General features: G+C 39.5%; 2 protein-coding genes and 1 long non-coding RNA gene across 3 annotated transcripts in view; 1 reads left to right on the forward strand and 2 right to left on the reverse strand.

The window, feature by feature from the left end:
• The window catches only part of LOC5578992 (5'-3' exoribonuclease 2 homolog), a 60,074-nt gene extending 49,292 nt beyond the window's left edge, over positions 1-10,782 (reverse strand). The window contains exons 1-2 of the mRNA XM_021857288.1: positions 10,487-10,782; positions 3,713-5,651 (exon numbers count right to left, since the gene is read on the reverse strand). Of these exons, the coding sequence (XP_021712980.1) occupies positions 3,713-5,651; positions 10,487-10,561 (2,014 nt within the window). The 5' untranslated portion in view covers positions 10,562-10,782. The remainder of the gene's footprint in view (positions 1-3,712; positions 5,652-10,486) is intronic.
• A 5,234-nt stretch (positions 10,783-16,016) lies between these two features.
• The window catches only part of LOC5578987 (transcription factor grauzone), a 68,620-nt gene continuing 61,054 nt past the window's right edge, over positions 16,017-23,582 (forward strand). The window contains exon 1 of the mRNA XM_021857289.1: positions 16,017-17,167. Within this exon, the coding sequence (XP_021712981.1) occupies positions 16,188-17,167 (980 nt within the window). The 5' untranslated portion in view covers positions 16,017-16,187. The remainder of the gene's footprint in view (positions 17,168-23,582) is intronic.
• On the reverse strand, positions 21,334-22,283 carry LOC110681491. The gene is made up of 2 exons (XR_002503217.1): positions 22,096-22,283; positions 21,334-22,033 (listed from the first exon to the last, which is right to left on the reverse strand). It is a non-coding gene; the product is annotated as an uncharacterized LOC110681491 (long non-coding RNA).

Here is a 23,582-nt window from a genome sequence, read left to right on the forward strand (position 1 = left end):
TTCTCTAAAAAGAAATCTGCTACCGGTCCTAGATATGTTGATCCTTTCGTGATTAAATACACAGATATTAAAAAAAAAAACGTTGAACCAAAACATGTTATTCGATAAAATTTAATTCTCAAAATGATCCTCACCTCACTGAGCAACTCAAAAAGCAGTGCAGCCAAGTTTTTTTTTCGATTGAAAAGAATTTTCTGGCAAATAATGGTTGCTCTGGGTTTTGACGCAAAAATCCTTTGTCGTGAACATATTCTACCACGAATTACTGCTTCAAAATAATTTCCCTGATTGTGATCGAAATTCCCTGAGAATTCCAGTTTGAATAAAATGTCCTGGTAATTCCAAGTTTTTCAGGTGTTCCAGGTAGTAGACACTCTGAATAAAATTGTATGGATGTCTAGTTTTTCAAAAACTATTGCAACTTTTGAAATTGTCCACAGGACTCGGAGTTATTCCGGTGCTACACAGGGTCACATGGGGTAAAATTACACCACCTTTCTTTCCTGTCCACCAGATAATCAGATTAATATCAGTTAGTTGGATCTACTAATCATCAACTAATCGATATAAATCCACTAATTGATATAAATCCGACTTTAAATCGCCTTGGATAGGATTATGTTCAGCCGAATGACTTCACTCAAACTGGAATCATTTGGACAAAGGTTTTTTCCAGCCGAATCGTTCAACAGATCAAAGAGCCTTCTTGGAAGCCTTACGAGTCGATTGGATAGATTTTTTTTTTAATTTTTTTATTAATAGGGCAAACGCTCCCTTAGTGGAGGTAGCTCCAATAGTGGAGGTAGTGTGTTTTAGCATGTTTCGCACTACAGGGTGGCCACCAAATTTCGATTTTGAAATTTCCGCTTTTTTCCCGGTTTTCCCGGTATATTTTCCATAAATTTCCCGGTTTTAAATATTTTTTTTCAACGACTTTAATTGGCTTTATCCATATGAAAAATCGTTTCTATGAAAAGCACTGCAACATTTTTTTGGAAATCGGTTATTTTTTTAGTTTAGTTTCCATAGTAACTTGATTGTTTGTCAATAGTTTCACTATTGGAACAATAAGTTGACTATTAGATTGTTCTAATCTATATAAAATCTTATTCTGAAAACTAAGGCATAGTATAGTATTCATCAGATTCGATTTGTCTCGCGTTCGTTCAATGGAGCTCTGGAGCTATCCATCATGGGAAAGAGATGATTAATTGTTTAATTTTAATGCTATTTGAATCATATTTATGAACAATATGCCCTTTAATGCAACACTTCGATTTTTCAAGTTCAAATTTTAAGATCTAGAGAACCTGACAAGCGTACGCGTTGAAAATTTGATGGATAGGTTGAATTCTGGTGATGATAAAACGATCAACATATCAGCTCAGAGCTCTATTTGGTTTTCTAGACTCGTGCTCTAGAAGCTTCGAGATTAGCTTTGGTTTATAATCATCTTAATGCTGAATTTCAGATAATTTGGCCGACAAAAGCCCCAGGTGCCAACACTACGTGCACTCCTGAATACCATTCTGAAGAGTAGATACCGCAAACGTAAGCACGGCCATGTTTGATTTAGTTTTTGCTGAGACCAGAAAAAGAGAGAAGTGCTAAACTATTCTGCAATAAGTAATTAAACTTTGATTCAAAACGTCGAGTAAACAAAGTTAGAGAAAAGTTAAAAACATATTAGCCCTAACAGTGCGAGAACAAAAATTCAAAAAATATTTTGAAACATTGCTAAGACAAGAGTGAAACATTTTTAAGGAGTATGGTGTACCTAAGTAGAAATTAAATCATTAATGTTTGAAAGATATTTGTTCACAATTGAGAATACTTCATTACATAGCATAGCATAGCATAGCATAGACACTGTACAATGGTTGTTACTCCGTGATTGATCGGAACTGGTAAGAATTGCACTACGATCCAAATGAATAAGGGATGGGAGTTTCCGCTTACTCTCGAAGTGCAATTTTAGCAGATCTAATATTATTGATCAATAACGGCGCCGGCCAAGTCCTTACAGTCAGTTGGGAGGGGAAGGAATGTTAGGGTGTAATGATTGTTGCTTCTAGAGACCGAGAATACCTCTGCATCTCCACAATCACCACGGGAAGGGTGTTTATTAGTGAGGGAGGAAAAGATCTGGGAGTCACCTTTGGTCGGTGATGCGATCCATGGACAAGGGGGAAATATACGACTTATATTTAAAGCTTGTTTTGTATTCTTGTCTCGAGAAGTTTTTGGTAGAAGATTAAAAAAATACGTCAACATCTATGATGTCGAACAATTCAAAATAAGTTTTTATTAATAGCGAAAACTGAGAAATACATGTATATATTTTAAATCATATGAAAAAGGAATAATACTGACACTTGTAGTGACAAACCATACATAGTTTGTTTGAAAATTAAATATGAGTATTACTGTGCATTATGGTCTCGAGATGGTAGTTCTAAAAAATACGTCAGCATTCACTATATTAACAATTCAAAAGATATTTTTAATAATGTCAAAAAGAGAATAATATGTGTATATTGAAATTGTATAAAACAAGCATAATGCCGACACGTATAGTGACGAACCATACAAAGTTTGTTTTAATATTACATAAAAGTTATTCTTTCAAGAAAAAATGTGTTATCATAAGCATGAAATGAACTCACCAGTTGGTAATCTATCCTCGACTGAACACAAATATATCTTCGCACTCACACAGTGCGAACAGAAAACTTCTTGGCGTCCCGAAAACAAACAGTCTTGCTTGGGCTTTCCCAAATACCTCCCCAGCAAGACGCGCGTAATCAAGGAAAAAAGAAGTTCTCCGGTAACGAAAACACGCGCGAAACCGAGAACAAAACCTCTCCGACGACGCAACAACGAACCATCCTGCTTGGGCTTCACGAAGCACTACCACAATTGAGAATACTTCATTACAATATCATTAAACATGACTAATTTATATAACTTATTTTGGAGGTTAGTTTGTAGATTACAGCTTGAAGATGTTTGTTCAAAACGATTTTCCCGGTGATCTTCTCAAATTCCCGGTTTTTCCTGTTTTTTCCCGGTTGATTCAAATTCCCGCCTTTTTCCCGCTTTTCCCGTTTTTCCCGGTTTGGGTTCAGTACCCATAGTGGAGGGTCCCATAAGAAATCAATGGTTTGCGCCACTAAAGGAACTATTCTTAAAACATACCTCCACTAAAGGAACAGTGTTCCTATTATTGGTGCAAGGCTTTTTGCAGTGAAATTTTAAATTAATCGTGATTTTTATACATTTGAGTGATAGGAGGATTTGAAATCTATCGATTGATACATTAAAATCATATATTTCATGGTTTTATCACCATGTTTTAGCAGTTTTCCCTTATGTGCACCACTAATGGTACACTTGCCCTAACAACATAGTTTTCCAAAGGAAGAAAAATAACATGTGAATTCGATGGACTGACTACACATATCAATGGTTGCTATTCCGTGATTAAATGAAGTGAGTGAAGATGCACAAATATTAAACTAAAAGTTCGGCTGGGATTGGCCATAATCTTCTCCAGTGTGCACAACGGCGCCGGTCACGTCCTTGGTAAAAAATAACATGTAAATTCGATGGAGAAGTGTAATAAATCGAATAAATCAAAGACCTGCCTAACTTACTTCTCAACCGAAAACCCCTTTATCTAGATAATATGTACCCCCAAATCAGTACTTACGTTCTTCGTGCGTCAGCGACGGGACCTTCGGGTCGGTAGCCTTGAACAAGCGCTTCTCGTCGACGAACGGCAACAGGGCCACGCCCTGCCAGGCAAACTTCTTCCCGTTCAAATCGATGTGGAAATCGATCGGATAAAAATCGATGATCGGCGATTTGGGATCCACCATCAGCTCGGCGAACGCCGGTGGGACGTGATTTCTACTGGCCGCGGGAAACACGCCCATCAGCTGCTGCAACGGTTTGAACGGAGTGCCCCGATCGAAATGAGTGTTAACGTTGCTGAGCCCCTTGAAGTCGGACGCAAAAGGGGCGTAATGATACGGGAAATACCATTCCCAACTGGCACAGCCCTGGTAATAGTATTTAAGTACCCAGCATAGGCCACGGACGTATTCCCATGCTACAGTTTGACGGAACTTCATGTTTTGTGGTGCAACATCGAATTTGGACTCGTAATAGCGATCCTTGAAACCATCTTCCCACAAACGAACCTCATCGGGGGTTTCTGCTTCTTCGACGGCTGCAGGAGTGAGGGGTTCATCCGCCTTACGTTTCTGACCGCGTCGGTTCTGATCGTTGTTGGTATTGCTCTGCTGTTGATTGCTGCTATTGCCAAGCATCCGGAAGTGCGCAGCTTCTTGACGTGGATTCTGAATCGCCTGGGGAGTGATTCCCCGTCCCAAGGGAGTCGGAGCAAACTGGGATTTGTTCATTTGCTCAAAATTGGGACGTTGTTCTCGCTCCTTCTGCAGTTTCATGCGTTTGTTGCGCTCTTTGAAACGATCCTCGGTGACTTTCCGTTGGCGGAAAATCTCGTCCTCTGCATAGCCAAGATCCGTCATAATGAGTTCGACACGATCAACCGTTACGCTTCCGGAATCCGTAAGGTAACCCTTGGTCTTGTACACACACTTCTTGTACAACGTAACCAGCCGATCGATGGCATTTTCACGAATCTCCAAACTAGGCAAATGCGGTAGGAAATCGTTTCCTACGAAGAAGCACATAAACACCCAATCGTCAATTACGCGTTCAAAGTCATACTTGAACGGTAGATTGGGCATGTCCAGTTCCTTGGCGAGGTACTCCTTAAGTACATTCAAACGGACGAAAATGTACTGCGTCTCTGCCCCAGGGGGAGGTGGCGTCCGATTAATGTCCCGCTCCGATTGCAGCCCAGTGCAATCCTTCATTTCATGCCCCATTATCTGGCAAATGTCACAAGGACGTTCCTTGTTTGGCAGGAACTCCTCTCGGATGATGGTGAAATGGGTTTCATGAGTGGCCAAGCCCAACATGATCAGATCGGCATCCGCCCCACAGAGAACGTGATGAGTGTTTGGATCGTGGTCTGGTTGCGCCCTTTGCTTCCTAATGTAGTCCATAATTTTGTGCTCGCCTTCGCCGGGGACATTTGCATCCGAAAGGATGATTTTCAGCCCCTTCCAACCCGGGTTATTGTTCATTCGATCGTGTACATAGTACTGGAGGCATTTGCTCAGCCTGTCCATGAATGGCGTTCCCGGAGTGATACAATTGGAATCGAAATGGGCCCCTTTCTCCTTTTCCGGAGGCAGAATACATCCCTTCGCCCTCAGCTCGTCACGAATCTTCTGCACCTCAGCAGCTTTCTCCGCAGCTTCCTTGGAGGCTCGGAAACGTCGTGACCGCTGTTGGTTCATTTTGGCTCGTGGTGCCACACCGTCGATGGCCATGTAGAGCAGCTTCCGCGGTCGGACGATATTCATCAAACGGTCAATGCACTCGAAGATGGCCACCATCATCTCGTCTTCATCCTTCGGGGCCGGTTTATCTTCCGGATGCGTACAAGGATGAATGATACCGTTCATGTCCAGATACAGGTTGTCAAACTCCACCTTGTTCGGGTTCGGTTGGGTCATATCATCATACAGCGGATTTCCGTGTTCATCGGTTTGCTAAAAAGAAAAGCCATACATTAGACTAAAGTGACCAGATGCAGGGTGTCTATTTAAAATCAGGTCTGGATTTTTACGGATGGCTAAAAGTTTGAAAACGGAGGACTTCATATTTTTTATCTTTTTTTATACATTTTTGATGGAAAGTTTTTAAAATGATTTGACTTTCAATATATTCGTTTTCAAACTATGGTTTTCAACAAGTATTTTTAAATTCATTAGATTTGATAATACATACTAGCAATATCATTGCAGACTATTTTTTGAATCGAATCAATGAATCTTAGAAGAATTTTGAAAATTCTCCAGCTGCTTGCTTTTGGATGTTAAGTATTAAATCATGGCTTCCCAACCGGTGTTCCGCGGCCCCCTTGGGGACCGTGACGACATCTCAAAGGGTCTGCGAAGCCATTAAAATAAACCACAGGGTCGATGATTAATTATAAGGAAAACTTTCAGACCTGGAGTTCTGATAATTAACCTGAAGTGTACGATTTGACAGATAACTTTGCATTATTCTAACAATGTATGTTGGAAAATTAAAGTTGATCACACTGTCGAATGCATTTTCTATGTCTAGAAGAGCAAGACCAGTAGAATAGCCTTCAGAATTGTTGGAACGGATCAAATTGGTTACACGTAAAAGTTGATGAATGGTCGAATGTCCATGGCGGAATCCGAACTGTCCATTGGCAAAAATTGAATTTTCGTTGATGTGGACCATCATTCTGTTCAAAATAACCTTTTCAAAAAGTTTACTGATGGAGGAAAGCAAACTGATTGGACGATAGCTAGAAGCTACTGCAGGATTTTTGTATGGTTTTAAAATTGGTACAACCTTAGAATTTTTCCATTTGTCAGGAAAATATGCTAATTGAAAACATTTGTTGAATATATCAACTAATAATGATAAGCTACTTTCTGGAAGTTTCTTGATGAGGATGTAGAAAATTCCAGGAGCTTTCATATTTTTGAATTTTTTATTAATAGTTTCCACTTCTTCCATATCAGTCTCCCAGGAATTTTCGAAAACGTTCTGAAAACGTTTTGATTGAATTGTGCGCGCTTTCAAACTGCAGAGCAAGTTTTTGAGCTTTTTCGCAATTAGTTAGTAATAATTTGTTTTCCTTTTTCAATGCCGGTATTGGCTTCTGAGTTTTTTTTTCAAAATTTTAGATAATTTGGCTTAGGATCCAATTCAGAATTCTTATTTTCAAAGTGTTTGTTTCTTAATTGTGAAAAATGTTTCTTGATTTCTTTCTGCAAATCCTGCCATATAATTTTAATAGCAGGATCGCGAGTGTGTTGAAATTGCCAAGGATCAAGAGTTCAAGATCATCGTCTATAATCACGGATTCAAATTTTACTTCACATTTTGGAATTGCAATGCTCCTGGCTTCAACAATGGAATTAGTTAAAGTTTCAAGAGCATTGTCAATATCAAGTTGTGTTTGTAAAGAAATGTTAACATCAAGATTAGAATCAATATTTCAAGTATATATACATATATTCCTTTTGGCTCGAAAATAATTGAAAGTGGAGCTGATAGGATTGAGAATCGCTTCATGGGATATTTGAAATGTAACAGGGACATGAATCAAAATCAGCATGAGTAATAAGTTGACTACAAAGATGACTAAGGTCGGTTAGGACCAAATCAATCGAGATGGGTTTCTAGAAGAGGAAAAACATGTAGGGCTATCAGGGTATTGAATTGAGAAATATCCTGAAGAACACTCATCAAATAAGATTCTACCGTTGGAATTACTTTGTGAAATATTCCATGACCGATGTTTGGCATTAAAGTCACCAATGACAAAAAAACTGACTTATTGCGAGTCAGTTTGAAGCAAATTAACTTGTTGTTCAGAGCATTGGAAAAGCAAATAGGCAGCTATGAAAGAATATTTACCAAGCTATGTTTCAACTGAAACACCTAAAGTTTCAAAAACTTAAGTTTAATGAATGATGATTGCACCGCCATCACATGCCCCATCAAGTCGATCATTACGATAAACAACAAAGTTAGGATCTCTTTTGAGTTTAGATTCAGGTTTCAAATACGTTTCAGTAACAACTGCTATATGCACGTTATCAGCTGTAAGAAAATTAAACAGCTCGTCCTCTTTACCATTTAAAGAACGAGCATTCCAATTTAAAATATTTAAATTGTTATTTATTGGATCTATTAGAAAAACGTAATCCAATAACAATATGATTAGTAAATTTTACACCAACTTGGACTGCTTCAGTCATAGTGGCGGTTTTGAACATTGCATCAATCATTTGATTCAATTGTTCAGTTAGAAAATTAAAATCAGAGGCAGACATATCACTTGAAGTGGGTACATTATCTGATGATTTTTCGTTAGAATTTTAAGTAGACGAAAAGGCGGAGTAGAAGTTTTCTGTGGCGGCAAGGTTTTTTTTTCATTTGATTTGAAACAATTAGAACGGGTACTCGTAGTATGAAAAGGGGAGGAGTTCAAATTACCTGCTACGATATCAGCAAAGGATTTTCCTTGGGTAGATACATTCGAAATTAAAAGATTCGAACGGCTACCCGACGGATTAAAATTAGTTTGTGAATGAGCATGGTTATAATCCACCTGATGGGTATGCATTGTTCGATACTCTACCAGGGAAATTCCGGAAACGACCGTTATCGTAACGGACATTATATTTCATCTGCCTGCACGAGCCTCGACGACTCGCCTACGCAAAGGGCAAGCCCAAAAATTAGACTTGATTACCCCCGCAATTTGCGCATATGAACTTATCGTTATCTTCCTTCACAGGACAGACGTCCTTAGCGTAAGAAGAACCTCCGCAAATCATGCATTTAGCATCCATGCGGCAATGTTTTGTACCATGACCCCACTTTTGGCACCGACGGCACTGAGTGGGGTTCTGGTAATTTTCTACAGGTTTCTGGAAATATTCCCACGTCACACGGACATCGAACATAAGTCTAGCTTTTTCTAAAGCTTTAATATTATTTAGTTCTTTTTTATTAAAGTGAAATAAATAATATTCTTGAGAAAGCCCTTACCGAACAATGCCAGATTGGGTTCTCTTTTTCATAATGATTACTTGGACTGGGGAAAATCCAAGTAATCCAAGTAAAATTTATTCCATTTTTGATCTCTTCAGGTGACTTATAATCACTTGAGAGACCTTTCAAGACGACTTTGAAAAACGTTCAGTTTTGTCGTCATAACTAAAAAAAATGTGCTTCTTCTCTTCAAAATGTTTGAGAAGAAGTTCGCGAGCTTTAAGAGTTTCCGGCAAAACGCAACTCCTTTTTTGCGATTTGGAAGGAGACCTTGATTCCCTTAATGGAGTTCAATATCTCCTGCCTAAATCCCCCAAATTCGGAACAACTGACCACGATAGGCGGCACTCTTTGCTTCCTCACTTGAATCAAAAAGCCTGGGCTAGAGGCTGCTTCGATTTGGTGTGCGGAAAATTTGTCTAGAGCATCGAACTAATTGCTCATTTCGATACAATTATCAACATTATTCATTTCACCCTTGGAATAATGTACGCATTCCAGAGAAACGTCCTTTCTTCCATTCTTACCACGTTTAGTGACAGTTTTAAATCCCACTTTTTTGGAAGGAAGTTGTGAATTCAGAGGCTCACTTTTCCTTTTGTTTGTAGTTGCAACCATGTTTAGTGAATAAACGAAAGAAGACGAGACATCCTAAGAGGTTTTTTCCCAAGACGGTGTCCAAGAAGGATTACCACCGCTATCTTTCGCCAACGGGTCCAACGAAAAATCGAAGGCACGGGTCCAATCATGGATCGTAAAGGGATCTATATTAGAAAAAAATTGTACTGAAAAGTACTGTTTTAAGGCCGGTTTGCTACTGACAAGCAAAGGATTCGCCTATTTCGATGCGTGGAAAATTTCTCACAAGAAATGGAAGAAATGGAAGAAAATCACATTTTTCTGTACGCAGTACGCAGTTGAGAAGAAATGTCACATCAAAGCCCCCTCTGTAGGAAATTTCTTGACCCTTTCAATCAAGGATTTTTTTTACTTTTCTTGACCGAAACAGCATAGGTACTTAGTTTTAGTAGCACTGAAAAATTTCGTTTTTTATTTAGCACTGGAAAGTACTGTTTTATTGCTTTAAGCTAGGTATGCTGTTCCGCTCAAGAAAAGTAAAAATTTCTGCACAAGAAATGGTCAAGAAATCTTTTCAACTGCGATCAAAGAAAAATACTTTTTTTGAGCATTTCTTGCAAGAAATTTCCCACGCATCGAGATAGGCGATTACTTTTCGGTTGAAGTACATACTTCGCTTTAGTTTTCAAAAAACTTCGAATAGCAGAGATAATTCGTGTACGCACAGCACGAAGGTACAATGCGCACTTTTCAACCATATTTTAATGAAGAGCCATACCCCCTATCTTCAAAAGAGCGAATCTAAAGAACCGGACAGCGGTTTGAGCTGAAAACTTAATCGCTTGGTCATCACCAGTTGAGTGACCAATCGATTCAATTTTCAGCTCGAACAACTGCCTGGCTCTCCAGGTTAGTGCCTATGAAATCGTGAGGCATTGTGACGGCTATCTTTGGATTCCGAGATGTTTCACCTTAGATCCATCTTCACCTTGAATGAAACATTCTGTTATCAAACAAGGGAACAAAACAAAGATGGTGAACGACGTCACAGAATGAGGTTATGATCAAATTCGTACAAGTCCCAGTCAAAATATTTCAATCCTACATTTTTCCCTAATTTTCACTACATCCCAACTTATTATGCTGCATTTAGCGATATTCGTTCTTACATACGGCCCATATCAAAGAAAAATCCTCTCACCTTTTGCTCCACGCACTCAACAATGACCGAAGGATACTTCCGCGACAACCAGCGAAAGAATGCTGGAACTCCCATGTTTGCGGTTTCGGCGCTTTTCCCTCGATGATTTTCTTGATCCTGATCACTGAACGGATGGAAACCGGAGAATTTCACACGAATCTAATTGGCGGTTTTTGTCCACTGGACGAATTAAAAACTTATTGCGAGCGAAAGTTGAGAAATCGCTCGCGCTTCTGCTGCAGACGATGCGACCTCACCAAACATAAAACTTAAATGGATGGATGACGTTTGACCGTCAAGTGACAGCCAACCTAGCAGGAGCAGTGATGCCAGATTCCGATGTATAGTGGTTTTCACGCTCAATGGTACACTGTAAGATGAAAGTACCCTTTAGAGGGTAAAAAAGTACCCTCTTTGAGAGAAACTAGTTTAACTCATAAAAAGAGTACAGCCCGAGTACTCTTTAAAGGGTAAACGGCTTGTACGTCAAACCAGCGAGTAAATTTTACCCTTTATTTCAAAAAGATTTTTACAGAAAATGGGTAAAATTTACTCTTGTTCATATATCATATTTCTAATATTTCCAATATTATTTATTTTGCGTTATCTCTATAAAAACACACATTTGAATAGGTTCACACACAAAAAAAAAGTTTTATTTTGATAACATCAATGGACGAAACAATTATTTTTGCATAAATAATATGTAAAGAACAGATATATAAGGTGATTCGAGATGATCCCGATGGCTCTTGTCGTTGGCAAGATTCTCATCCTGATACCTAGAAATAACATTAAATCATTTAAGATGATAGTATGGTTTTCAACATATTACATCAATTACCTTTGTTCAATTGGGTCCTAAAATTTTTAATGAAATCTTGTTTTTATTCAATAACACGAAAAAGCATCTCACTGCAACTACTCTAGCAATTTTTCCCGCTCAAATAACGGCTATATCATGTTTAAACTTTAATTTAAAAATTGAGTCCATAAATGAACCTTGACACTTAAGATCATGTTTGACGTTCGCTTAGTCGACAAAAACACCACAGGGGTTTTAGTTTTAACACTGGGGTTGTTCCTAACTGACATTTCGGAAGGGACACGGAAAACAAAATGCACCCAAATTTTGAGTTTAAGCCAAGGGGTGTGACAAAATCTAAAAAAATGTTTTTTGGACTCAAATCAACGGAAAACATTAGAAAATTGAGTAAACATGTGTTTTTGGCCTAAACTTAAGCGTTTGGCACTAAAATTGGGACAGGGCTTTAGGACCCTATTCAACACTTTCACACTATTTACCGGCTAAAACACAAGTTCAATAATTATGTCCGCCCAACTTTTCTGGCACTAATCGCGCAGCAGTTACTTTTTTCACTCTTTAATGGGTAAAGACTTAGAATTTAGTAATGGGCAATATTCACCCATTATGCAAAGCTGACAAGTACCCATTATTTTGACAGCTCATATAGCCGCAAAATATGGGCATTTTTTATGCTTTAAAGGGTAATGAAGAGTTTACAGTGTATGGGTGCCCTGGTGTAGATGTAGTTGTGAACCTTAGAGGAAAACAATATGCACTCTGTCTCGAAAAACACCCAGAATCCGGGTATATTTTTTGCAAATTGGGTAATATTTCCATATGCATTTTGATGAGTCTGGAAAGCGTGTGCAAGTTTCTTTGAGGAAAACAAAAACAAACTGTGTATGACGAGCGTATGCTAGTCTACGTGTGTTCAAATGTCACTAAGCTCTATTGAGCTCTCGCCGAGCGGTGTTACGAACACGTGCGCAAATTTGCTGGTTGAAAATACTGCCATTTGATTTTGCTGGGAACAGCTGATCTTTGTTTATATTTTCAACCAGCAATCTTTAAGTAGTGTTGGTTACATGTGACGTGTATGTACACGAGCGCAGAAACCACTATAGAGCTTAGTGACATTTGAACACACGTAGACTAACATACGCTCGTCATACACAGTTTGTTTTTGTTTTCCTCAAAGAAACTTGCACACACTTTCCAGACTCATCAAAATGCATATGGAAATATTACCCAATTTGAAAAATTTACACCCGGTTTCTGGGTGTTTTTCTAGACTGAGTGCATATTGTTTTCCTCTAAGGTTCACAACTACATCTACACTAGGGCACCCATACCATTGGGCGTGATAACCACTATAGTCAAATGACAGCAGACCCTGTGACTAAAGTTCTGGGCAAACACTATGGGCACAGAGAAACAGACGTCACACTCTCAATACTGTCCATCGATCAACTTTTTAACGATCGATTCAAATATTGGGTAGGTGGTCAATCGACCACCCGCAGCGCTCGCGTCGTTTTTGTTCGTGTTTGACGTTTACACACTAGCGCCACCTGTTGGTCCATCGGCCACCTACAGTGCTTTTAGTATTGGGCGTACATGTTTTCGCGACTATGATTTTGATCGCGATTTGTTCTAAGTGTTACGTCTGTTTCTCTGTGCTATGGGCCTATTCACATGACGTTCCAAAACAGCTGAAATCATGGAGTGTGCTCAAAATAGGGCGCAAATTAAAATGATGCTTAACGGACTTATTTTTTTTATTATTTTTGTTTGGCATTTGTTATATCATTATTCATCAGTGATTACCAAACTGAAAAAGTTTTATGTGGTCCTCGGGAAGATTTTGTACGACCCACGAGCGAGTTTTTAATAGTGGTGTGATGTGGTTCGCACAAAGACATGCTGAAAGATGCTTATAGTAACCGATTCTTTGCTTTCGAAATTATGTTTTGACCGCTTGGTAATTCAAAAGATGTCAAAATTGTCTGCGTTTCTCCATGTTGGGGATTGTAAAATATTACGTAACGTAACAGGGAGAGGGAGAAACACCGCCTGGTGTTTCGTAGTGTTACGGGCCATGCAAAAACAAAATCCATAGCCAATCTGTTACTTGGCGAAGGGAGGGGGCTTAAAATTGGTCATGTTATATTTGAATAATTATTTAGACATATATGATGATTTATGTCACATTTTTTTTATTCATGGAAGGATTTTTCTTTTGCAAAAGTGCAGTAAAGTGTTAAAGTTCAATTAGTAGTTTTTTTTCTTAGTAATTTATCAGCTTGAAAATCAATTTTATGTAGTTCATTTTCAGCCTTTTACTCGCAGCACATTTTTCTTTGTGGATTTGAACACTTTTTTTCTCATACTCACCACCAAATGTTTAAGCTTCAATCAGATAAGCTTATTCGATGAACTATCAAGCTTTTTACGAGCGCTTATATCACCATTAATTTGCCCTCTTTTGTGTAAGCTGCTGTTGAAGTGTCAAAATTATTGGACCGAGTGAATTAAGTACAACGTCGATTGAACGGACTCAAGCCACACGTCAAACTGATGGATCCCTACCAGCAAGTAAATAACTTTTGAAGGCCATTACCGCTTTTGAAAAGCTGGATAGTTCATGCAATGGATTCATCCACGGTCTTCTTTTCTTGTCGACTTTTTTATCCGCTCTGCCCGTATGTGTTTATATAAAATTACTTTCGCACCAATAGACTAATCCATTGGTGTACTAAAATCACTCGGTATGAAAATTGTGACACTTGAGCAGGTCCAGAACATGTCAGGAGCATACGGATGCGTGCCCCGCTCAAGTGTCACAATTCTCAGACTGAGTGAATTTAGTACACCGGTGGATTAGACCATATCTAGTGATCGAATGTTTACCGGATGAACAATGCGTGGATGAATATGCAACGAAATCGTTATTTTTTTGTAAACATCGGCCGCTGTAAAGGTTTTCTTCTCGCTGGAAGTTGTAGTGTGACATCATCGTAAATTAGTTCATGCACACTTAAACGGAATCGCCGAGAATCCAACAGCTGATTTTTCGGTTATAATTTGACGATTTTCGGTAAAACCTTTACCGAGATCTCGGTAAACGTTCACCGAGATCTCGACAAAATGTGGATTGCTGAAGTCTTTGTAAAATAAGTACAGAGTCGGCATTGAAAATTACCGAATTCTCAGCTGTTGGGTTCTCGGCAAAACATTTTACTGAGGTCGGTGAAATAATTTAAGTGTGTAGGCCTATTTTATTGAAACATAGACCTCTGGTGATGAGTATGAGAAAAATGTGTAAAAATCGCGCATTTTCACTTTTGGATTTGATTCGATCCCATTGAAACCCGTTCATATATTTTTTTTTATAATACGGGCCACGCCTTCTTTTGAGGGCATCAAAGTTACCCACAAAATTAGTTTTGTGACTAATTATGTTGCAAAATATCTAATCGCGCCCGATAACTTTACTCCGTTAAGCGATAAAACATGTACGCCAAAAATAAATGTACTATTATCACTGTATGAAACAGCATTTCCAGCTAAACTAAGCATTAACAAGTCAATTAATCGTTTCACCGAACGATTTGATGCACGTTTAATTCATTTGGTGTGAAAACTTGGTGCTTTCATTAAGTTTATTTTCATTGCATGAAGAAAAAATCGGATTCGCCCTTATTTCATTTCATTCCATTCGTTGTTCTGCACCCGTCAACAACGAAACAAATTTCCGATCTCCCATAGTGAAAAATCGTGCCGGCAGCGGTGGATGGCCCCATTGTTTACGCTGCAAGTAGGTACGTGAAAATTGCGTTATCTGTCACTTCGCGGGGGGGTTGGTTAACCCCCTAAAATGGCAGTTTTTACCGCACAATTTTTTTTGCGTGTAGAAAATGGCAAACCATCAACATGGTAATTTTGACCGCAATGCTGTTTTCAGTGTATGCGTGTTAGCATTTTTTCACTTCAGACTGCTTGGCAGCGATGCAATCTTGCGTCCTAAAATGGAAATATGATGACAAATCAAGCGTGTGCTAGAATAAGGGCGTAAGTCGCATGATCAATTTCTCTTCATCGATCCTCTCTTCTGCGAATAAAGGTGACAAGACTCAAGTTTGTCGGCATTTTTCCAGCTAAAAACGCAAGATTGCATCGCTGCCAAGTGGTCTGAAGTGAAAACATACTAAGGCTGTGAACCGTTTCACCAGTTCGTTTAACTATTAGTTAAAATTTGACATTTCAATAGTTATTCTCCCCTCACATGGTTAAATTGAACATCGCAGTCGACCCATTTAAACTTTGACAGTCGAGTAGTTATTTCAGAACAAAGTTGACAGATGGTTAGTTATTCTCAAATTCACGGGCGCAAAAAATAACTTTTGAACTGTCAAGTTTAACCATGCTCTAGAGCAGGGTTATTTCTAACCGGAGGGGAAATAACTATCGAGCTGTCAAATTTTAACTAAAAGTTAAACGAACTGGTGAAACGGTTCAAACCCTAACAAATTCACATCTTGTCACTTTTATTTACAGAAGAGAGGATCGATGAAGAGAAATCGATCATGCGACTTACGCCCTTATTCTAGCACACGCTTGACTTATTATTTTGGGTAGTCTCATTTCTCCGTGTAGCGTGCCTCATGAGCCCCTTTTCAAATATTCAGCCTGAACTGCTCGAAAGGCACTGCAGAATCCTGAGACTCGAATCTATTTTTGTTTATCAACAGTGTCGTGAGTTTTCTTTTGATGGCTTTTAAATTTTTATTGAACCGCCAATTTCTTCATTGTTTTAACAAGTTTAGTTTAGTCTATTCGTTCCATGTTTGTACCTAGTTTAGTTAAGAAAATGTGCTAAACTAAACGTTAACAATGAATGCTGTGTGCTGTCGTTTGTGTGGTTACAATTCGTCCGAACTCGTCGCGATCTTTGGCGACCAAGGATTGGCCGCCGAATATGCCAGGAAAATTGGCCGATATCTGTACCTTTTGGTTACGCCCGCCGATGACCTCCCGAAAGCATTATGCTGGATGTGCACGGAGCAGCTGGACTCGTTCCACCGCTTCCACCAGAAGATCAACGAAATCCAGCAGCGCACGTTGAAAGACCGCTATTTGGAGTTTGTGATTGAAGCCCACCATCGTTTTGTGGAGGAGGGAGAGATTGAAATCGTTGAGCACAACGCGGTAGACGAGGAGGAAGATGATGTTCCACCGGGCAAATCCGGTGCCCCGCTGGAAGAAGCTATCGAAGAAGTTCAGGTGATAGAATCTCATGTGGAGGAAGAAGAGGAAGGCAGAGAAGCTGATGAGCTAACTGTGCGACTAATACCAGATGGCACGGAAGAAAATTCTTTTCTGGTAGTTAAAACAGAATCGGAGGCGGTAGTCGTCGAGGAGACGCAAGTGCAGGAAAATCGTCAAATTCCTAGTGTGGATGCTTCCCAGGTGGAAGTGTTTGAAATAAGAAAAAGCAGCAGGAAGAGGCGTAGCAAGACTGAGGGTGCCAACGATGATGAGGAGGACATAATGTTGCAGCAAAAGACGCCCAGGAGGAGAAGCCGTCAGCTTCAAACAACCCCTAAGAATCGCCTTGCAGCATCAACCTCCAATGCAAAGCAGGACAGTCCCAGCCAAAAGGTCAGTGGAAGGCAACACGGAGGAATTTTAGCTGACCATGACGAATATTACGAGGAAACAAACGAAGGGGAGAGTGGCGACGAATTTCCGGCTCGAGACTCGGACAATGAGGAATGGCCAGCTGCTGAAACCATGGATAAGTTCCCCACGACGCTGATCAGGGATGGGCTGCTGGTGGTGAAGGGAACGCTGCTGATGGATATGATCAATCGGTGAGTACGGGGGAAAAGCACTAATTTTTGAACCATTCCAGGGCTTGTCTCAAGGAGCACACTTAAAACACTTCACACAAAGATTTTACAGTATGATGCAGGCAATAAGCCCAATAAATCAGCTGAATCGGATGGTTTCTGACCGCATTTTAGTTTAAAATATATTTCACAAAAAATCTGAACACCACACGCATCAAAAAGACCAAGTAGATCGTTTCTTCAACACCTTTAACAGTTGATAGTTTTTGTTTCACATTAAATTTATAACACTTTTTTAGCGTGACGAAGTAATGACCACACACTCCTAGGCATACTCAGATCATTTTGATGAAAATTGAGGCTTGGCAGCAGCCTGGCTGCTTGTTGATATCCAATTCACACCCCCCAGGCTTCGAACGCATGGCACTAAGCCATTTTAAGAGGCGTTGACGGTCACATTTTTGTTGGTGATGACGTCCCCGTCACTTTCAGCGCATGTTTCTATCCGGTGTACATGCGTTATGTTAGATAAAAAATATCTTCCCTGCCGCTGATTTCAATTTTACATGCGAAAGTTAAAAACTTTGTTGCATTGCCACCAGCGCCATTGTTGAATAAGCTCCTTCAAAATGTAGCGCTAGAAGAAACGTAAATAAATCGGTCCGCCAGAAACTTTCAAAACTGGTAAATGGAAACCATATGATTCGAAACGTCTCATAAAATGGCTTCTTGGGGACAAAAGTCATTGCAGGATGTTTTATACGGTTTTGCCCTGTTGAGGAGAAACTCTTTATAAATCAATTAAGGCTGTGAACCGTTTCACCAGTTCGTTTAACTATTAGTTAAAATTTGACATTTCAATAGTTATTTTCCCCTCACATGGTTAAATTGAACATCGCAGTCGACCCTTGAAACTGGTGAAACGGTTCACAGCCTAACTAGTGGTCCCGACCTGAGACGAGACTCGCGAAGACGGTCTTCTTTTTCTGTGATTGCTGAGTTTTTTTCTTATTCCACTTTGTGCATACCAATTATGCGCATGCGCATACCAATTATGCGCATGCTGTTCAAATCCTCACATGAACCTCTCAGCAAAAAATGATTAAGTTTGCATCACATCGAATCATAAATAGCCATTTGAGTGAAATTTCATGCCAGCAAACGTAGCAGACATTAGAAATAATTAATCTTCTGCTTAGATTTATCAGCAACTTTGGAAAAAACTGCTCCGCCGACTGAGGTTTTTAATAACAGTTTACTTTGAACACAATACTTTTCACTTTTTCAGCCATAAAAACGGTTGGCTGCATTTGACGTTTCGTGAGAGGGGAATCTGGGCTGCATATGACGTTGATATTTTTCCTCTTCGCGAGTCTCTCTCAGGTCCCGACAAACTTCGTCTTGCCATCAAGGGTCTGTCTCAATTGGTGAATTAAATTGAAATCAAACTTAAATTTGACAGTTCGAAAATTATTTCAACTTCAAATAATCCTTCAAACGTCAACTTTAATTTTTGTCTGGTCCAATTCATTTTCTTTTGTGCTTTATGAAGGTACTAGTTTATGTTTGTATTCGTTTCGTGTTTTTTTCTTTGTTGGAGAAGAAAATTACAGAAGACAGCGAACGAGATCAAAAAATCTTATTTTACGCTGGATGAGGAAAAGTTATCTTCTGAGAATTAATTCAATCCATGTTTGGCAAACGTTTTGTTACGAAGTCGTGCCTTGCTGCCTCAAAATGTGCTAGGTATTATGTGGAAGATCATATTGTCTAGAGATTTGGCAAGATCGATTCAAAGAAGCTATATTAAAAAGTTGTTTGTGGTTAAATCCAAGAATGAAATAAACGTAAGCGCTTCCTTAACACAGTTTTAGCAGCACCAGAATCTATCACAGGCTGCCTTGTTAGAGCACCGATGCCTTCAAATGAACCAACCCAACGACAAACTGGGGAAAGTAGGGGAGAATCATGCGAACAAACGTAGGTAGGCGAGGAAAATATAAAATAAAATTAAGTCTGCATGTCTTACACACCTGATGTTATATTTATTTCATGTTATTTGCATCCCAGTAAATGATCGGTTTGAACCTCTAATTAGTCTTCGAGGATATTTTCGGGTTGGAATTTTTTTAGACTGCCCAGGACATAGGGTGACTTCGTACCTACCACACGATCTAACATGCAAACAAATCTAAGCTAAGAAGCAGCCTCTGGCCCAGCGACGTAACTTCAGGAAGAAGAGTGATGTGATGATCAATTTTGACGACATTTTATCTTGTATCTTCGAGTGCAGGGATGGTAGTGACCGAATGTCTTAAAAAAATATGGACTCAGAAAAAAAGTCCGAAAACAAATGAAAAGAGATAAAAAAGAAACCAAGAAAACAAAACTATTCCTAATACGAAACAGATAAGAGCTTTGATTTTGTTTAGAATATTGAGCTAGACATTTTTTTAAGGATATTTCAGAGGCTATGTACATGTATTACTGTTCGTTTCAGTGCACATATTTATTTTCCCAGAAAATTTTTCATGTAAAATCTTGTATATCTTAATAAAATCAAGCAGGAATGTTTTCAGAGGTTTCTATTCTATCCCTTAAAATTTCCTCCAAAATTATCATAAAAGAGTAAAAGTATGCATACGTTCAACACTTACTTTAACTTTAACAAGATTCTTACTTCAGGAAATCTTCCAGAAATTCTTTGAGAAATTTCAAAAGGAAGTTCTATAAGAATATCCAGGGATGTCTCTAGGAAATTATAGCGTTCGTATATAATCCGAACAACAACTTTTGGAAAAATAAAACAATAAAAATCAATGTGCAAAAAAATGCAGAAAATTAAAAACATGCAATAACATAAAAAAAAATAATATTACCGATTGTTTTAAAATGCAAATGTATGTGTACTATCCAGGTTTTTAAAAGCGCTAATGGCTGCCGCAAACAAGTTCGCTTTCTGGTAGGGACATGTCGATTTGACGTTTGGATTGGGCAATTTTCTATTGAACGGACCCAAGCTAAACGTCAAATCGTTTAATCCCTACCAGAAAGCGAGCCTGTTTGCGGCAGCCATTAGCGCTCGTAAAAAGCTGGATACCGTTACACACGTTGAACCTTATGTCGGAAGTAGTGCGGAAGTATTGATCTCGATTTTCGATTGTACAATTTTAAAATTTCTGAAGAAACTTGATGAGGCATTCCTAGATGAATTTATTTAGGATTTTTTTAGAAGAGTTCTTAGTTGACTAACTGGAATGATAGGTGAAATTTTAAACCAATTTCAGGGAGAATAACTGCTTAAGTCGATAGAAAATCTTGGAGGAATTCTTGTGGGATTTCTATACAAAACTGCCTAAGCGAGTTTCTAGTGTAAACATTTCTGGAAGCAACTCTAGGGTAATCTCTGTGATTTTTTTTCAGAGTAATCGCTGTGAAAATTCCTGGATAAAAGTTCTATTAAGCATCCCTTGAAAAATCCCTGACCGAAATCTTGAAAGAATTGGCGAGAATTCCATGGAGTAATTTTTGAAGGGATGCCTTGAAGACTTCCTTAAATTATTGCAAAAGAAATCACAAGAATAATGCCCAAATCTTTTTCTAGAGAAATCTTAGAATACATTCCTAGAAAACCTATGGAATAATCATATAATAACTATCTGGCGCCCAGATAGCCGTAGCGGTAAACGCGCAGCTATTCAGCATGGCCATGCTGAGGGTCGTGAGTTCGAATCCCGCTGGTCGAGGCATAGAGTATCTTCGTGCCAGCCACACGTTATACACATGCAAAAATGGTCAATCGGCAAAGAAAGCTCTCAGTTAATAACTGTGGAAGTGCTCATAAGAACACTAATCTGAGAAGCAGGCTGTGTCCCAGTTGGGACGTTTTTTTTTCTATCTTTATTACGGAGTTTTTTCGCCCTGGGCTAGTTCATCTCGGGACCAACGGCTTTACTTCCCTTCCGAAGGAAGTCGTCACTGAAATTTTTAGTGACTATCTCGGGGATGGGATTCGATCCCAGGTCCTCGGCGTGAGAGGCGTGTGTTCTAACCACTACACCAGGTCCGTCCCCACCCAGTTGGGACGTGACGCCTCTTAAATTAAGCACCAGGTTTCAGTGCAAGGAGAAAGAAAAAAAATTAACTTCAGAAATAATTTCGGTTTAAAAGAGACTTGCGATTGAAAATAGAGATTTCATAGATTTATTTTAAAATAGTGACTAAGTCCTCAAGAAGAGACTTGCTACCAGCCCTGTAATTGACATTCGACATACGATAATAATGCTCCCAGTGGGCATTTTGCCCTTTGAAGAAAGCACAACACTAGACTAGCATGCACAGACACAGTCGGGAAACATTCCTCACGAAAAGTTTTCCTGCATGCGGCTGGAATCGAATCCACTTCCTTTGCACGATTTGGCCAAATGGTTGGGGACACTAACCGCACGGCTATGAAGCCAGACCCCGATTTCGAGCTTCGCTGGATAAACTTTGCGGTACGCATGAAAATGATTTCCATAATGGCCTTGCTGCCTATTTGTTCCTCTTCCTCCCGAACTGCCTTCTCTTTACACTTCCGATGAACCTCTCCAAATATTTTCCTAAACGTTGAAGCCTTCAGTTCGCACTATCTTTGAAATTTGTCTGTTTGAAATATCAGCCTGGCTTGCGTACGATTCTTTGATACTGACTCGGCCGAAGTTCCACGTTTCTTTGTTCGGTTGCGGGGCATTATTTGTGTGTATCCGGGACTTCCTTTTTTGCAGCATTTACTCAAATCTTGCGCCGCCGGAACATCTCGGGCGATAACGTTAGAAGCGGGATAAACAGCCTGAACAAATGCCGCTTACATCAAGCTCCTCGCGTGAGCCACCTCGGTCATCGACACTGCGCAAATTGAATTGGCATAAATAAAGATACTTTGTGAAAAATATGGAGTCGTTAGTTACCTTTTTGGCTATTTCTCTTGTTTGTTGGTCCCATTTCTAACAGGTTTTCAGTCCAGGTAATGCAAAACGTGCAAAACAGATAAACTTATGAAAAATAATCTAGCGACGATGTTTTCCGCGACGCGAATAATTCACGATTTGTCAAAAATAAGTCTCCTCGGAAGCAGACTTATTTTTGACAGATCGAAATCAGGGGTGGAATAATTTTCGAACTGTCAAATTTAAGTTCGATTTAATTTTAATTCCCCAATTGGGACAGACCCCAAGTAGGCTGTGGGGCTCTGCACAAAAATCATTCGATCTCTTTCACTCTACCATGAAATTAGTAAACAACAAGGCCAGTTAACGTCAAAGTCCCATACAAAATCAAAACAGTACAGAGGTCTGTTGAAAACGCTATGTGGTTCTGCACAAAAATCATTCCCTCTCGTTCACTCTTTCATAAAATTAGTAAACAACAAGGCCAGTAAACGTCAAAATCCGATGCAAAATCAAAACAGTGCAGAGCCTCATGATTTTGTATTAGTTTTTGACGTTTACTGGCCTTGTTGTTTACTAATTTTATGAAGGAGTGAGACTGATTTTTGTGCAGAGCCCCATTGATCGTCCCATACAAAATGACAGTTTCGTTCGCGCTCGTTTTTCAGGTTGTCGACTACCTGGAAAAACCTGGAAAGTCAGGGAATGTCAGGGAATTCAATATTTGACCTGGAAATTCAGGGAAAGTCAGGGAATTTCACTTGAGGTCAGGGAAAAAAATATCAATACTACAACATCAAACGAGTTGATTGAGCTTGAGCTTGATTGGCTTGAGCTTGATTGGCCGCCCGTGGATGCACTCCAGTATCGCCAGATCAGCTGCACTTTCACAAGGAACCAACCGAATGACTGCTTGGGACTAACAGGCATCCTCAGTGTATAAGTGCTGGTGATCTTCTATTTTTAGGCAACAATGGCACCTGCCACGTCAGAATGCAGACCAATGAGGGGAAGGGGGAGGAATTGATGATGCATTGAACTGACCTCCCACGTAGACCGTATATTCCACTGCATCCACGTCAGTTCATGCGGGAGTGTATGGATTGGGGGAAAGGCATGGCAGAGAGGTTTGCTTTTGTGGTTAGCAGACTGCCTATGTATCAGGCGTAAGAAAGGCGTGCGCGTGGAAGTAGGAAGCGTTAGGGAAACGGTTTCTTGTCCGTCTCTGGTTCTAGCGTTTGCTATGAACGAATAGTTTGAGTGTGATATATTTAGAATGGAAGATAGAAGCAAGTGAGAGATATACAACTACAAAGTACGAGGAAAGGGACGGGCCTGGGATTGAACCCATGACCTTCTGCATATGGAGCAGAAGCGGTAGCCATCAGACCACCAACCCCGTCTACTACAACATCAAACGAGTTGATTGTCTAGAAAGTTATTGTTCAGGCTAAGTCAGCAATACGATATATGGATTACGATAGATGGAATAAAAAGGGTAATCAATC

The sequence above is a fragment of the Aedes aegypti genome, chromosome 1, assembly GCF_002204515.2.
Source record: "Aedes aegypti strain LVP_AGWG chromosome 1, AaegL5.0 Primary Assembly, whole genome shotgun sequence".
In the NCBI taxonomy this organism is placed as follows: domain Eukaryota; kingdom Metazoa; phylum Arthropoda; class Insecta; order Diptera; family Culicidae; genus Aedes; species Aedes aegypti.